The sequence below is a fragment of the Elephantulus edwardii genome, unplaced genomic scaffold (genome assembly GCF_000299155.1).
Source record: "Elephantulus edwardii isolate Elephantulus edwardi_28Jun2011 unplaced genomic scaffold, EleEdw1.0 scaffold00087, whole genome shotgun sequence".
In the NCBI taxonomy this organism is placed as follows: domain Eukaryota; kingdom Metazoa; phylum Chordata; class Mammalia; order Macroscelidea; family Macroscelididae; genus Elephantulus; species Elephantulus edwardii.
In genome coordinates, this window is record NW_006399837.1 from 13,259,450 (window position 1) to 13,276,263 (window position 16,814).

A 16,814-nucleotide genomic window follows, 5' to 3' on the forward strand; every position below is an offset into this window, starting at 1 on the left:
ATTCCTCTTTCCTCAAATCTTGGTCCACACTCTTCAATCATATGAGGGTGTCGGATTATCTGCTCAACATACAGGCTGACAGTGACGCTGAAAAGCTTAGTTCTGGTGTACAACTGTATTTTAATGGCTGCAGAAAAGTTTCATAAAAATCTGTTACGTCTTTGTCCAGAGAAAACTAAGTAACAGGAACCACAGGAATCATAACATGTTCGGTTTTAAATTATATGTGCCACCTAGAGATCGTCCAAGGTGTTTTAAGCTCTAAAGGAAATTTACGGAGGGGAAAAGTAGATGTTAAGGGGCTCTGGTGGCTCAACCACTAAGTGAAAAATTCTGGTTCAAACTCAGCCGAGGCAACACATGGGGGAAAGACCCTAGAGTTGTGAGCCCCCAGACATTACAGCTGGGAAAGTTGTCTTTCACACAGACTTTGCTTTGTTTGAGTCGGACATGGCACTTAACAACTGAGAATCCATCTTATCTTTAAGTTCTTCTACTTCAAAATACAAATCAAAGCTTTAACACATTTCTTCTCCAAGTAAGATGCCGACTAAAATAAGGCTACATGTTCAGACAGTGACAGAAGATGGGACACGCTCCCCCCTTACCTATTATTGGCTATGGTGTCCTTGGAGGCAGCGCGGGCAAGACCACTGACACCTGCAGTCCGTGCGGGCTCAATGTTGTTGCTGTTGGACTGTGCACTTAACCTTCCCCAGGTTTTGGGATTCAAGCTTGCCAGGAAAGATGATTTCGGAGACTGAGTTGTAGTGGGGCTTTTAGCTACAAAAAGGAAAAGAAGTGGCAGTTAAATTGTTTTCAGACAGACACACACACACACACACTCTCTCTCTTAAAAAATCTTTCAAGACAGAACAATATTAATGTTTATTATGGTTACCCTTTAGAAGCAATATAGGAAACACTAATACCTTCTTTAAAGCTAAAAGCTGTAACATCATACAAAATGGTTTCAACTTCATATGTGGGGAAAAAGGAAAAATACTGGCAGATACTCCCCAAAATTGACAGTGCTTATTTTTTGCATTGTAGAATTATAGGAATTTAAAAAATTTCCTGTAAGATGTATTGCATAAGCATTCTACAAATGAGCTATAAACCTGTATTATTAAAACTTTTTTTTTGTGCAACCAGTATGGAAGGTAGTATGGTACTTTCTCAAAAAGTTGCAAATAGGGATACCATTTGACCCAGCAATTCCACTACTGGGAATATACACCATAGAAACCATAACTGCCACCCAAGCAGATACATGCACACTTTGCATATATATATAGCGGCTTTGTTCACAATAGCCAAGAGTTGGAAACAACCTAAGTGTCCATCAACAAACAAATGCACAGAGAAGCTGTGGTATATTCACACAATGGAATACTATGCTGCATTGAAAAACAAGGAATTCTTGAAATACTACTCAAAATGAGGGACCCTGGAGGACATTATGCTGAGGGAAATATCTCAGTCACAAAAGGACAAATATTGCATAGTGCCACTGTTGTAAAAAGGGACTGACACTGGGGTTGGGTGGGAGACTGAGAAAGATGGCATAAATAATGTATACTGCACTGAAACAGATGAGGGAAAGAACTGTTTAAAAAGGGATATGTGATTAGGTATTATTGTCATAACAGGAGTCCAGAATGAAGGCTTCATAGTGGCATGGACCTGGGGGGAGGGATTGTTTAACAATGAAAGAATTTTCCTTTTATTTTCCAAAGAGAAGAGCAAACTGGGGAGGAGGGGTGGGCAGGGAGGTAAGTGCAACAATGAATAAATGGAAATTCAAAGTCTAAACTTTCATTAAAATTAATAATTAACAAAAACCCACACATTAATTTTTTCCCTAAATAACCCTTAAAATTTTTATTCACAATCCTCATTGGTTGAAATGATAAAGGGTAGTTAACATTCAGAACACAGTCATTTGCATAGCCACTAGTGGTTTTCCTGACTTCTCTATGTGGACACCAGTCCCCTCCCACGCCCCCTTCTCCTACCCAGTTACCTTGATTGTCTACTTTGTCATCATCCCTGGGAGGTGAGTACTTGGGCCTTCTTGGCCCTCGTTTGGGCAACCGTTTTCTCTTTAGAACATCACTTAATCGACTGTCACAAAAAAAAAAAATTTTTTAGCACTGAGCACTGCATTAACACTATTACTCACTGAAAACAAAGTTAATACAGCATAAACTATTAATTTCAAAGTACTGCCATAACAGAGTATTTCCCATGAGTGACTATTTAGTGCTGTGCAAGCCATGCTCTAGAGGTGCAAAGATACAAAAAAAGGTAACTCAGAAAATAAACATTTTACTATATTGCACTACTTAGAATAAAAAAGTACAGTTAATTCTGCATGCATTAAGCTGTAGGATAAAATTTAGAAAGGTGCAGAAATATACACTAAAATAACACTGATGTAGCAAGAAATGACCAACCAAAAAAAAGATATGCTAAATCAGAGTATCGTACATCTTCACTGATGAAAACAGCAACAGGTAAAATATACATGCATTCTCAGGATTTTGAAAATGCTTGTTTGTATTTACGCCAAAGTAATTTCAGGATTTGGTGGTGGAAATGACAAACTTTGCTTTTAAGACAAAAAGAGCCTATAAATAAATACAGTGAATGACAATGGGAGCCACACTGTGAACCTCCCTATAAAAAATACGGTTGTTAGCCTTTGTGTGTGTTTTTCTTTCATTATTCTTAAAATATTTAAACAGCTCACAGGATAACAAAACCGCCTAAGATGAAAAATCATCTCGTTCAAATGGTCTGCACCAATTAAAATTTGAGAACTATAATATTTGTAGTGGAAAGTACTGATATGTGGTTGACAATCAGGGCAAACAATTCCACAAGCTAAACAAAACTATGAAGGAAATAATTTAATCTTTAAAAGGAAAAGCAACATTAGGCTTTCCTTTGCAACTCTGCGATGAGGTATAGGGAAGTCTTCTCCATTCTCCAGAGTAAACTGCACCCTGGCTATTGACACAGACGTCGCCTAAACCCAACAACCTCTAGGAATGAGAGCCAGCCACACAAATATCCAAACTCCTTTTTAACTACTGCCAGTTGCAACCATAGGAGTCTGCGCCTTGGAAAAGAATCCCCTCCCACAAAGCAGGGTACCAGACAGGGGAATGCCACTTCCAGGTTGGGAGAGTATCTCTGGAGCCCACTTACTGAGTAATTACTGTGTTTTGCCAACACCCGATTTTCTACTCAGAAGGTGTAAAACTCAAGGATTTAAAGTACTCTTTCAGAACTGAGTTTGGATCATCAGGAATCATCCCACTAAACTGACAGCCTTCAAGTCCTGCAACTCTCAGTAACGCCAGGGAGCAGACTAACCGGCTTCAGAGGGATTTGTAGGCAGGAAGTCTTTTGGGGAGTAGATTGTTTTCTTTCTCCCAGACTGCCTGCTGGGTTTGTCCCACAGACCTTTGGGTAAGCAGTCCAATGCTCAGCACACTATGGCACCAGGGCCTCCTAAGGTACCATACATACAGCAACACTGAATTTTCAAACCATAAATTGAAACAGAGAGAGGTTTACTTATCAACAAGAAGGTATGGTTAACGCTTCCGCACCACGACACCAGAAGAAGATGCCAAGGAGCCAAAGGTAGTTAACAGACATCTCCTCCTCTCAGATGCACTTAGCCTAGGAAAGCATTTGTCAATTCCCTTCACAAGGGAACCCTGTTCCTTTGTTCACCAGATGGGACAACAAGCTTCAAGTGTGCAAATATAAGCAATTTCCAATGGGTGAGCTTTACCTCCTTTTCTTGTTTAACATAGGATAAAAAAACCTAGAAAATGTACACAGTTTCATCCCTTTTATTTCCTGTGCGAATCCTCAAACAGCAAGGCAGAAACAGGGCAAAAGCACAAAGAGAAAACCTCTCACTCACCCTTGAGGGCTCAGATCTAAAGAGTCATCTCGGCTGTGCTGCAAGCTGGGGGACCCCACGTCGGCCACCGCATTGGTGGCAGCCGGTGCTGTGGCACTGCTGACAGATGTCGTGGACCCCAATGACCCAGATCCATTCGCACAAGCCTTTGGTGGGCTCGTCAACAGAGACTCGGACTCGGCTAAGTGTTTCACTTGATGCATCACACCTTCACAGAAACAGAGAAAGAAGCAGTTTTAATCAAAGTCACCAAGTAAAAACCTAAATGCTAACTCAATCACAGGGAACAGTGATAAAATGACAGGCAAATAACGGAAAATATTTAGAAAGCCAGAGTTCTCCAGTTGACTTCAGTCAGAAATGTTTATTAAGATTTTAAGTAAAATCCTGTTTGAAGTTCAAAATATGCTTAAGAACTATGTGATCAAGTACAGAAATACAGTGACTAGCTTATCAGTTTTTAAAAAAAGGGGTGAGTAGGGAAGAACTAGAATTACTGGTAAACATCTGTGCCACAAAGACACAAGACCATGATAAAGCGGCCACCAAAAGAGAATGCAAGCTTCAGGCTTTAGTGGTTCACATAGCTGGAGGTGTGCACAACCCCAAAATACCTCAACACCCTTGAATCAATGATGATGGACAGTGACTCTATAGTATGGAGTGGAAATGTCCCATAGGGGTTACAAGGCTATCCTTTCGAGAAGTATATGCCACCTCCTTCTCTGGTGGTGTAACTGCAGAGTTTGAAATATCAACCATTTAGTTAGTAGCTGCCTACAAAAGTGACACCTCTCTGGTGGTCTGAACGCAACAGTTCCAGATGGATAATCTTCTCTTGTGTTATTTATGGTTCTTAAGAGCCATGTATGGTAGGCGGAGGATCTATAGAAGAGGAAGTGCATCTAAGAACTATCAAACCCCAAAGGTATGTGCAAAAGGTTTATGCAAATTATACGCAAATATGGTAATAGAAATGTATTTGTATTCAAATACATTTTTATTATTAGTTTTAAATAAACACACAAAAAGAATGTTTTTTTTAAAAAAAAGACCTAAGAATGAACTTAAGCACAGAACAAAGAGGGAGGATCTATTCTAGAGCAGAAAGAAGGGTGTGGAGGAACTGGAGGCCTTTAAAGAATACCTGAAAGAGTAACAGAATTTATAATTTATAGAGGCCGACAGCATAACCAATCAATATGTTCCTTAAACTTCAGATTGTAGGTGCTACAGAAATAGGTTTGGTGTGAAAAATTCAATCTGATGGCAGCTGATCATCCAACATATTCAAGAATGAAAAACCAAAAACCCTGCTTTGTGAAGAGATGGACTCTGATAAACTTTTAAACAGAATGGTGGACCAGCTATTTTTTCTTGGGGGATTGGAGCAGTGGTACATCATAAAAAGATACGGAATGCAAAACACAGATTAAAACTGCAGAAAAAATTAGTATAGTCATTTCATCTACTTTTACACTACTTGGCGTTGGCCACTGGAGAAAGGCAAAAATAAGAAACAAAATTTATACTAGTGGATTAAAACAATCCTCATCCTCTACTGGGACAGTCTGTAGGAAACGGTGCTAACTCCACGGTAACACCTCTGTGGCAGTTCAAATCCACTAGCATTTTCACGGGAGAAGGATGGGCAACCTCCTGCTACACAATGTACTGTCTCAGACAATGCTGGAGGCTCAGCTTGTGTCAGTTCAAATTTACAGCACTGAATACGTTCTGAGTCATTTTAGTGAAAAACCTCCTTAGTATGTCCAATAAATTATCTACCACAAGAAAAGGTGTCAATCAGATTTCAAAAAAGTGAACAAGGTAGACGATAAAACCACAACTCCTCACCCACTGGGTAACCAGAACTCCCTGCCGATCTGTAGAAAGGGAAACGGCCACCAGTTCCACAGGCCAAGGTGATAAAAAAAGGCTTCTACTGATCCAAGTATTTAAATCAAATAGGTAATTGCCAAACAGGCTTAGACTGACACAGCACCTAATTGAACTGTGAGGTCTTCCAGAATGGAAAATTATCAGGTCTCTTAGGCTCAAATGCCTCAAATTAGGTATGCCATTACCTATGTGACTACATGACTACGTACAAGCACTTTATCACTAGACACATCTACCTATGGACAGTAGCACCTGAGTTGTTTCAAAGCATCTTCTTCATAGCACCAAATTATTACCTAGATAAAAACTTTATTCTCTGGCCCATAAAAACTAGAATGACTGAAACTTTATCAAGTGCTTCCCAGCTGATACTGAGTGTTACAACCTGTAATAACAGATTAAAAGGACACACTGAATCTTTTAGCCTGGAAGCATGTTTAGTTATCTCAGAATAGAGACAGCAATTTAATTTTTGATCTACAGATAAAAATGACTTGTACTGAAGTACTATTTAGACTAAAACAGCGGCGTCAGATGCATGATCATGAATGACATTACCTTCTCTTCTGAAGTAAACACTAAAAATATCGGGTAACTTCTGCATTAATATTTCTGCCATTTGAAGTGCTCCAACTACTATCTTCAGGTCTTGGCTTGACAGCATGGAAGCAATGTGACTATAAAAAAGAAAGCATTCCATATAGAAATCATGGTCTCAAATTGGAAATTGCTTTTGGCCATAGTACTTTGACTGTAAGAGCAAAATATTTTATGTAGTCACTGAATCAAACAAAAACTTTTCTTAAACACATTTTTTCATTATTTATCAAAGCTGAGTGAGTATAAACAGACCAAAAGGAATCCATAGTTCAAATGAACTATTTCTTACTTATTTTTTCTATTGTATTTTAGCAGTTTAAAGAGGTTTCCATGTAGAAAACATGACAGTTTTCATGAACACACCTTGAGACAGCATGATTTTTGAGGACATCTTTCAGCAGTTCAGCATCCGCAAAATAAATGATCCTAAGAATTGCTCTAAGGCACTTATGTCTGACCGCAGGTCCTGCTGAGGAACTATAAACTTCATAAAGAACACCAAATAATGTCTTAATAAAAGACTTAGCCAGTTCCGGATCCTCTTTCATAAGCTGTGCTCGAGCATCGTCCTTCTTTATCTCTGAATATCCACCTGTAATGGAAAATGGAGACAGACTTCAGAAAATAGTAAATAACAAAAAACTTTTAAATTAATCAGGGTAACTTTCTAAAATGCTGTAACAGGAATATATTTAATATAATCAACTTTGGTTTACAAAATAATTATTTAAAACAAAACACAATATCTCTCCTCAAGAGAGTAAGGCATTATGACCTCGTAATTTTACAAATGTACATTCAGGAAAAGCTGGGGAAAAGTAAGATCTTGCCACTCTGCATAGAAGGAAAAAGGTAACCGACAAAAAAATCAAGCTCTAAAGCCAGTAAAACAGGTTCTGAGAAACAAAGTCAATCACTCATTTTTAGAAATGACATGTTAATGTATTTCTGTAACCTACATGTGTTACCCTAATGCCTTTGGCATTACATCAGTATAATAAAGATATTCAACAAATAAAATACTTATTGCAAATTACTCATGTGACAGTAAGAACACTTTCTGATTCAAAAGGTACTTACTAGTGTTAGTATTGGCTAAGGGGTTAGGTTTTCTCTGAATGGCACGTGCTGTTCCCGTGTCCTCATTGATTTGCTGCATAGAATTAAAATCAATAGTATAAACTCGTCCCAGAGTGGACAAGCTTATCTCATCCTCACCGACCTGATGGGCTGCCTGAGAGCAAAGAGAGAGAAACCTTGAATATAAACATGGAGAAATGCAACACACATGGGACCTGCCATAAATGTCCATCTATATATATTTTTTGCAGGGTTTTCATTACAGATAGTGCAATTACAGACCATTGAGTATCTCAGTAGAGTAGCTATAACAAAACTCATTCATTCAACACATAATTCTGAATTAAACACACATCCAAAAGGGCACTGATGCCTTAAGCTATGATGTTGGAGAACAGTATGGACTATCCCATGGACTGCCAAAAGAACAGACGTCTTGGAGAAGTGCACCCAGAGTGGTCTTTGGCAGCAAAGATGATAAAGCTCTGTCTCACATACTTTGGGCCTGTTGCTAGGAGAGGTTATTCCTTGGAGAGGGTTATCATGCTTAGAAAGGGGAAGGATTGGCAAAATAGAGGAAAACCCTCAGCGAGGTGGACTGACACAATGATGTAGTAATAGGCTCTAACAGGACAGGATTGGTACATCTGTTGTTCATAAGGTGGCTATGGGTCATACCCAACTTGATGGCACCTAACATACTCATAGGGAGCTCTGGTAGCTTAGTGGTAAGGAATTCAGGTGCCAACCTAAAGGGACATGGTTCAAATACACCAGCTGTTCTGAGGAGAAAGATGGGCAAGCTCCTATCTCATAATTTATTGTGTCTGTAACCCATGAGGGTCAGCTATGAGTCGGCCTCAACTCAATAGTATGTAATAATATCATCATCATCATCATCTAGAAGTCAAAACTGTGAAGCAAAAAGATAAGGCAAAATTCTGAAGACAGACTCAGGCATATATACAAATGCATTTATGTTCAGGATTTTTAAGGTGCTGCTGAGATATCAAAATTGGGAGAGAAAAATTCACAAAGGTTAGTTATTACAAGATAGCTTGGTAGCAATCTACTAATGTCTTCCTCTATCTTTAGGTCAACAAAAAGATTTTACATTTAAATGCACCCCAATATTAAAATACAACTTAGCACTAAAGCAATAATTCACTGTGCGTGTCTAGCATATGTTAAGATTTTAAGAGTCTATGAAAAGTTGACAGAATACACATTTCTATTACAAAGTCCAAACCAGGGAATTTCTGTGCTGTCCAGCTGACTGGGCAGCACCTAACCACACCAACAAAAGACAGGAAGTAATGGTGAAGATGCAATTAATGAACAACTACTATGAAGAACACCACTCAGATTACAGATGATGGTTCTGCTAATACACTGCTTCCTTATTAGTCTTGACATTAATGAACAAAACAGCCAAAAGTTAATTCCTTCACAAAACATAACTCAGAATTTCGATTTCTCACTCCTCAGGAATTCTTGTTTTATAATGGGAATCAATAGTTTAAAACTTTTACAAAATCTCTGTCATCAAATTGGAACCATCATGGAACTGACCCTCCAATGAGTTTTCAGAGGCTGTAAATGGAATAAGTAGACTGGTTATCTTTCTCTCAGAGAAGCTGGTGCATTCAAACCACCTGCCCTGGGGTGACAGTGCAATTCTCTAACCTGTAGGGCACCAAACCCCTCTTTTTAGAAATGAACTGGTGAGACCCTAACTGGTGGAAATGATACTTTTTTTCTTTTATAGATAGTAGTCTATCATTAAAAACAGCAGCCAGTTAGTGAATCAAAGTGACCCGCATGTGCCAACAGAACTGTTTTATGAGTGTTTAAGGTTTTGACCTTTGGGAGTAGAGAACCAAGTCATCTTTCCAAGAGGCCTCTGACTGGGTTCAACCCGATATTCTGGTTAGTGATCAAGTGAAATAAAAAAAAAACAAAAAACACAAACACAAACAGCATTAAAGAATAATGTCTACATAAGAAATGTGAATCCGAGAATGAAATTATAAAATGTACTTCAGACCCACAGGTATGTGGTATACTGAAAATGTATGCATGACATCTCAAATCATACAATGACCAACACTTTCTAAAACAAGCCAAAAATGTGCCGAGAACTTTTAAAAACCGTATTCCAGTGTCAACTTTATACTAAAGTATGGAAATAAGAGGGGGGGAAAAAGTCAAACTGAAGACTGTTGTGGAAAATCTCTTAAAATTTTGCATTTTCTTTTATATTGGTTGAGTTCTCAAAAGATTCATCGTTTTCTATTGTTCCTCATTAACACAATAATTAAATACAAGCCTAAGTAGTAACTAAATACCATAACTGATTTCATTCTTAAAATTACTGAGAAGACACTATGTACAGGTGAACTCTGTGCCTGGCAGACGACTTCTGGGGAGGAAACAGAAAGGACTTGCAGCAACGCAATGCTTAACTCTGCCCATGCTGCTGTGTGGAAAGAAGAAAGCTGTGGGACAAAGGATTTAAATTACTTGCTCCAAGTCTATCAGGTCGTTAGCAGCAGAAGCAGGACTTAGAACATCATGTTTTCTGACCTGAACAGAAACGAGGACCTTGTTCTCAGGAGACAAAATGAGAAAATCTTCAGTTAATTCAATCCTGAGCACATTTACATACACATAATCACCTCCCTGCTGCAGCCCTATCCCTACAATCCACCAGAATTCTCTCATTTAAATGGTACGATGAAACTACTACCTCAATTATCCGGCTGTCAATTCTGTTATAGGGATGCCAGAGGCCCCGATCATCACGCCACTGCCATATTGCACCATCTGTGTTCTGTGCGTTTCCCTTTTTCAGCATGGTATCTACGGCAAAGATGCCTTCCTTCGGCAAACATGGCATCAGTTCGCTAAAAAAGGGGAGAGGGAAGTATCATCATTTTAGTAAGTGGGCTCCTGAACCTTTGTGAAATATGCCTCACATGAATCACAAAGTTATTATGAGCTTAATCGTTACCAAATCAGAGATGTTAGTTCATACAGCTCTTGAGGACTCCGGGGTACGAGATCAATCTGCTCCTGACAACTTCCATTGGAGGCACCACACAGGAGGAAGTGAAGTGTTTCTGCAATGTCTGTAAAACCAACAACCACCACCCAAATCCATTAAACTAATTATAGCATCTAATGCAAAAAAAAGACAAAAATAAATGCTAGGGAGGAAAGCATCAGAATGACTTTCTATTAGTCCATGTAATACAGACAGACATGAAAAGAAAAACTCCAGGTTAATTTTAATGAAAACTGACCAAAAAAGAGCACTTTCATGGTTTCTTAAGAACTTTAAAAGCTCAACTCTAACTGGCCTCTTAATCACAAGTTCCTCAGTCTTCCCCTAGAAACGGTAGGATTCTTACTTTCCTTGAGAACAACAGTGCTTTGTAGGAAAATGACATTCAATGTATCATTTACCCCTAAATGAAAATTCACTACACATTTTTCTTAAACTGATAAGAAGCTGAATAAGGAGATGCACTGTGACTAATGGAGTCAACCCTCCCCAAGTACTTCAGCCTTGGTTCTGTTCTCCAGAACAGCAAGCTTGGAAAAGACTCCAAGCTGGAAGAGCAAGCCTCTCAACAAACTATAATGTGTGTCAATATTAATATCTTTTTTCTTCTTTTTGGTTCCCATGTTTAATTTAAGGGCTTGCATAAAATATCTGACATAAATTAATTTTAATGTTTGAGATAAATTAGTTTTAATCCTCATCTTCCTCTTCTTCATTCTGGTTCATCTGGTAGTTAATTCACTTTCTTTGCTATTAGCAACAACGTGCAACCAATAATATAGATTCTTTTTCCTCAACTATTTTCTGGTGAGGTAGTTTCAAGTTATCTTTTGGAAATAGCCTCAGAGGTTAGCATTATCTGGCTCACTTCCTTTTCTTTACTGTTGTTACCAGCTTTCCCAAGAACTATGATTCTTTCTTGAAGATCTTTACCAGTATTGCTAGCTTTCCCATGAACTTTTTCCCCTTGAACAAACTGTTCAAAATTAGCTTCAGCCACGATTCCACCTTCTATAGACAGGTACAATCAATATATCTCCTCCAGTCCCTGCTTTCCTCCCCACCCCTCTTTGCCACAGGCTTCTTCACTGTTGCCATGGTGGTAGCAAACTCAGAAAGAACTCAATGTTAACTCTTAAGGACCTGCCGTTTAATATTCTGTCTGACACTGTGTGACTATTTTGTTAATGAATACCATCACAGACTCTCAAGGAAATTACCTCAGATCAAAAACTGTGTGTATTAAATTACATATGGTTATAGGTATTCAATATAAAAGTAATCAGTACTCTGATGGAAATAACACACCTTAAAAATGATGTGAAGCCCACCGCATTCTAGGACATGAACTTGTGAGCCCAAAGTTTAAGAAAGAATGCTAAACTGTAAATGAACTTGTTCACTGGGTCAGGCTGGGGAAAGTCTAGTAATATGTAAGGAGTAAAGATCAGAAGGCATTCATCATCTATGAGAATGAGTTATCATTCTAAGGGAAGAAAAGGTTCTGAAACCCAATACTATGAATATAATGAAATTATGACACGGACATAAAGAACTGCCGATGAACAGAAAGCAGGTAGTTATTGGTAGTAAAATTAATTCTCCAATGAACAAAAACTATGTAATTAACACTGCACAGAAAATAAGAACACTAAATTGTTAGCCCTAGAATCATGATGGGTAATGAGTGAACATATTATGCTTTTTTTAAATTTTAACTTAGGGTAATATCCTAACACAAATTCATTAGATGTTAACATTTTCTTCTTTTTTATCGAGCACCCCTGGTGACACACTGATGAACTGTAGGCTGCTGACCAAAATGCTGACTGTGTAATCCCACCGGCAACTTCAAGGGAGAAAGGCCTGGTCATCTCCTTCAGTGAAGACAATGGCCTAGGAAATCCCAAGAAGCAGTTCTACTGTCACATGGCTGCCAGAAGCGGAAATCAATTTGATGGCAACAAACAGTGATATTAGTAAATGCATTACTTGCTTATGGTACAGTGACTTTGAGGTATTAAAGGACAATGCAAGGTGGTTTTCCTGCTTGAGGTAGAATAATAAAAACAGCACTTACTTTGCTTCATAAGCTGTACAGCTAAAGTTGGACAGTTGGAACACATCAGAGAAAACATGCGAACCACCATTATAAACATCCCAGAACTTAATATTGGTGGAGTCACTACCAATAGCTGTTGAACATTTGTTAGTAGATCTTTGGAGGCAACTTGCTGGAGCAAATTCTTCAAAAAGGGAGGAAAAAAAATCGTTACACTGCAATTCAGCAATTTAACTATTTTAAATAGTTAAATAGATATATTTTAAAGTTAATAGGGGGGATAATTACACGTATGAAATGCTTACCTCATCATGTTGGAAGTTGTCCACTAGGCGTGCAAAACAAAGGCAAGTGCTTTCTACTGACTTTTTGTCCTGTTGTTTAGAAGGGAAAAGGTTATTAATATAAAAGCTGCTCAGTGTCATGCAATACTACTTAATGTTCCAAAAGCAAACTCTTCCAGGGTAATTCAACTATATGATGTGAGCTTTGACAACGCAAACAAGCCTTAGCCAGGGCACTGATATATACACTCAAGTAATATCAAGATACCAAAAAAGGAGGGCTACACAGCTAAGTTTTCCCCACTACGAAGGTCCCCAAAAGACAGGGGAAAATGTATAAAAAGCCAGGAACATTTTTATGGTTTATATAATTTTAGTATTTAAACAAAAGAGTATTTCCCATGAGAGAAAAAAAATTTACTTGCCAGCACAAAACAACTCTATGGTAGGTATACAGACCAGTGACAGTGTGGGGAAAAAAGGTAAAGACACTATTAAATATAAGTAATTTCACTGATAAAACATTTAAAATGTCTTAAAAGCAGAAAGAACACTTTAAGACCCAACTAGTATTTTGATAGACCCTGTGTCTCTTTAACCTAAGAGACTGCTGATATAAAAATTAGATTATTTGTGTGAAAGTTTTTAAAAATCCTATACCTTTTGGTATCACGACTTAAGTCTAAAACAATGTTAAAATAATGGTGGTCAAGTACATTTCTGATTTTCAGAAATGGGTATCATATGTTAACCACAGGACATGAGTCTAAAAAAGAAAAGGTTATCTCCATCAATTGATTAATTTAAAAAGGTAAAGAAACCATGAATGGCAATACTCGTCTTTGGAAAACTCACTGCCACTGGGTGGGAAGGAGTTCAGAGCTGAGGCTGTGAATCACACAGGATGCAATCTCTGATCACCGCCCCTCATCAGCTGGTGAAACAATTAGGGTCAGCCAAAACCCTCCATGGACTATGTCATCAGAGCTCCCTAAACATATTTAGAACAAAATACTCCAGAAAGAGTCAATAATAATCTACTATGTCATCTATCAAATACATACATTTTAAAATACTACATGCATTTAAACGGCTTTGTAAGGATCGTACTGTTGCTGTGCACCATCTAGTCAGACCGACCCTCCACCAAGTTCTCAGAGGCAGTTTAATTTGCCCTGTGGAAGAACTGGTAGACTAGAACTAGATACCTTTGGGATGGCAGTACAGCCACTTCCCACTAGGCCACCAAGCACTCTTCTTAAAGTTAAAAGGATCTGAAAATGTCTTCTGCAGTATCACTGCCAAACACTAATTTATGTTTTAAAAAACCTAAACCCAATTCCCTGCCAGCTTGACATTTACTTATCTAACAAGCTCTTCCCGCCCCCAAAGTACTCTGCTTCTCCTAATGCATCATCAGTCACAGTAAGTCTACCTCTTAGACGGGTCAACCCAATGGAGAGTCTACATTTTTCTTCATTGTTTCCATCTAACAGTCTTATCTCACTTCTGGTCTTAATTCATACCTTCCTATTCATGCCTGCTTATTCCAATGCCTTTCAAAGGATGATCTTTCCAAAAGGAAATTTATATTATCATCACATAATAAACACGGTCTTATGCCTAACAAATTCATCTTTTAATGTCAAAACAGTTGAAGACAGCAAAAATAAAAACTGACGTTCTTTTGGATAAATCAAACAGGATTTTCTAAAATAACCTGCAGGACTAGGGTAAGTCATACTGACAGAATAATTTATATATAAAACTAGAATTCTTAGAACATCAGATGAAATTATCCTTTTGAAGAAATAAAAATGGTTTACAACAAAAATTAAAGAAATACAGATATGGTTTATGACACATAAAATCAATCAGTTCCTATTTTACCTGATGGGTGAGCCTTTGGGTAAGCAATGGGAGAGAGTCTGCCACGAAGTGAAATTCATCTGATGTGATACTCTGGCAACAATTGGCTGCAATTGCTAGTGCGTTTCTTTGGGCATTTATGCTGAAGAACTCCAGATACAGCAAGCAGTCTGCCAAACCACCCTAGAGAAAAACATTAAAATGAGAAAAGGACCCTCTATTACATAAATAGTTATAGAGAAACAGAGACAGAGAGTGCGCTTAGCACTTTAGTTTGGAAATACCCTGCACACCTTACAGAGATAGCAATCTAGATTTTAGTCAGTTCAAAAGCAGATCTAGAAGAGGGCTTCTGAAATGGAGTTTTTTTGGTAACAAAACTCACCGCCTGTAAAATGGCTTTGCTGTGTCTGCGTGACAACATCTCCAAGGCAGTTAAGGCCTGCTCTGCTACATCAATACACTGAATAACTTGGAGCTGGAAACACAGGAGTCACCATTATTGCACTTTTCTGGCAGTTTTACCTTCTACATGAATTAAGATATTCTTTTACTTTTATCTTAACTCATCAATCTTTTCTGCCTGAAACATGAAACCCACTGGAAGAGAGCGTATGAACAAAACTAGCGAACATACTTTCCTACCAAAACATCTTTTTGTCTTTAGATACTGGAAAAGGTGCTTGATAACATGGACAAGAAATTAACTTATATACCTTTAATTCTTTTAAATAAACAGGTTGTTTTACAATGATGTAAATCTAATTATATAAACTTGGTACTGTAATAAAAGTTTATCAGACAATGCAAATGTTAATGTTCATTAAAGAGAAAAAGGACTATTCTCTGTGGAAGTAGGATAACCCAAAACCACAATGTATTACAGATCATATTAAAAAATGGGTTTTAAAAAAAATTTTAAAAATAAAAAATGTGTTTTTTTTACTAACTTACTATAACCTTCTTAAGAAGCTGTAGAACGGGAGTACAGATAGCTATCAAACACATTGAGGTATTTTCTAGAGATAAGATTATTTGTAATCAAGTGGCTTAAATTCTTCTCTGAGAAGTTGTACTTATATCAAAAAGTGTAAAAATGGGTTGATTTAAAAAATTTATTAGTATTGTTAACCTTGGGGTCTGCTAAACATCAAGTATTTTTCTGGAATCATGACTGACTCAGTTAAAGAATGGGTAGAAACTCTTAAGTGGGCATGGATTCTAAAATTCTATACCAGAATTTATAAATCAAGGGTTCAGAGTCTGCTTCTGAACAAGCTGAGTTAGTAACTGCTGTACCTTTTCTAAAAACACAGGAATAGCATCCACCACAACTGCAGATGATCTTGGAAGTGCTTCCATCATGTATGTTAAGGCTCGGCAAGCATGGTTCATCTAGAAAAGAATGATGTGTATTCCTCTGAATGAAAGACGTCAACAGAAAACCTGGAGTGATTTTACAAATCCAGTATATACTTACAATATCAAAATTATGCTCCATCTGCAGTAATGTTATCTGTTGGAACAAGATAACAAAATATTAGAAATCATATTATCACAGAAAGAAAACCAAGCAGTTTTTTCCTTGTTCCATACAACTGAAAAAATAAATAAATAAATAAATAAATAAATAAAGACTTTTACCATGCAAAAACAGTAAGTATGCCCAAATTAGTATAAACATACTAAAGTTTATTCTAAGACAGAACTACATAATGAAGCTCTGACTCAACAACTTTGCGAGATAGGATAGGCATCATTTTAAGTAAAAGAAGCTTAGACCAACTTTTTTTGGTAGCTTTACCCCAGGAGGATAGGTGAAGCACTGATTAAGCTCTGCTGTGAACCAAAAGGCCCTGGAACTATGAAAAATGTGACACTCTATTTCCATAGGAAGCCCTACGGGAACTTCTACCTTCTCTTGAGTTTGAATCAACCTGGCAGCAACAGGTTTTCACTACCCATTTAGAAGCCCAAATAGAACAGATCCCAGAGAAGCACCTG

The 16,814-nt window shown here is 37.7% G+C and overlaps 1 protein-coding gene across 1 annotated transcript in view; it reads right to left on the reverse strand.

The window, feature by feature from the left end:
* TRIP12 (thyroid hormone receptor interactor 12) overlaps positions 1 to 16,814 on the reverse strand; it is an 87,590-nt gene that overhangs the window by 24,085 nt on the left and 46,691 nt on the right. The window contains exons 9-22 of the mRNA XM_006890328.1: positions 16,291 to 16,326; positions 16,110 to 16,205; positions 15,196 to 15,288; positions 14,832 to 14,993; positions 12,963 to 13,031; positions 12,676 to 12,841; positions 10,542 to 10,659; positions 10,278 to 10,434; positions 7,529 to 7,601; positions 6,812 to 7,040; positions 6,407 to 6,525; positions 3,947 to 4,154; positions 2,027 to 2,127; positions 609 to 783 (exon numbers count right to left, since the gene is read on the reverse strand). Coding sequence (XP_006890390.1) covers positions 609 to 783; positions 2,027 to 2,127; positions 3,947 to 4,154; positions 6,407 to 6,525; positions 6,812 to 7,040; positions 7,529 to 7,601; positions 10,278 to 10,434; positions 10,542 to 10,659; positions 12,676 to 12,841; positions 12,963 to 13,031; positions 14,832 to 14,993; positions 15,196 to 15,288; positions 16,110 to 16,205; positions 16,291 to 16,326 — 1,802 coding nt within the window. The remainder of the gene's footprint in view (positions 1 to 608; positions 784 to 2,026; positions 2,128 to 3,946; positions 4,155 to 6,406; positions 6,526 to 6,811; positions 7,041 to 7,528; positions 7,602 to 10,277; positions 10,435 to 10,541; positions 10,660 to 12,675; positions 12,842 to 12,962; positions 13,032 to 14,831; positions 14,994 to 15,195; positions 15,289 to 16,109; positions 16,206 to 16,290; positions 16,327 to 16,814) is intronic.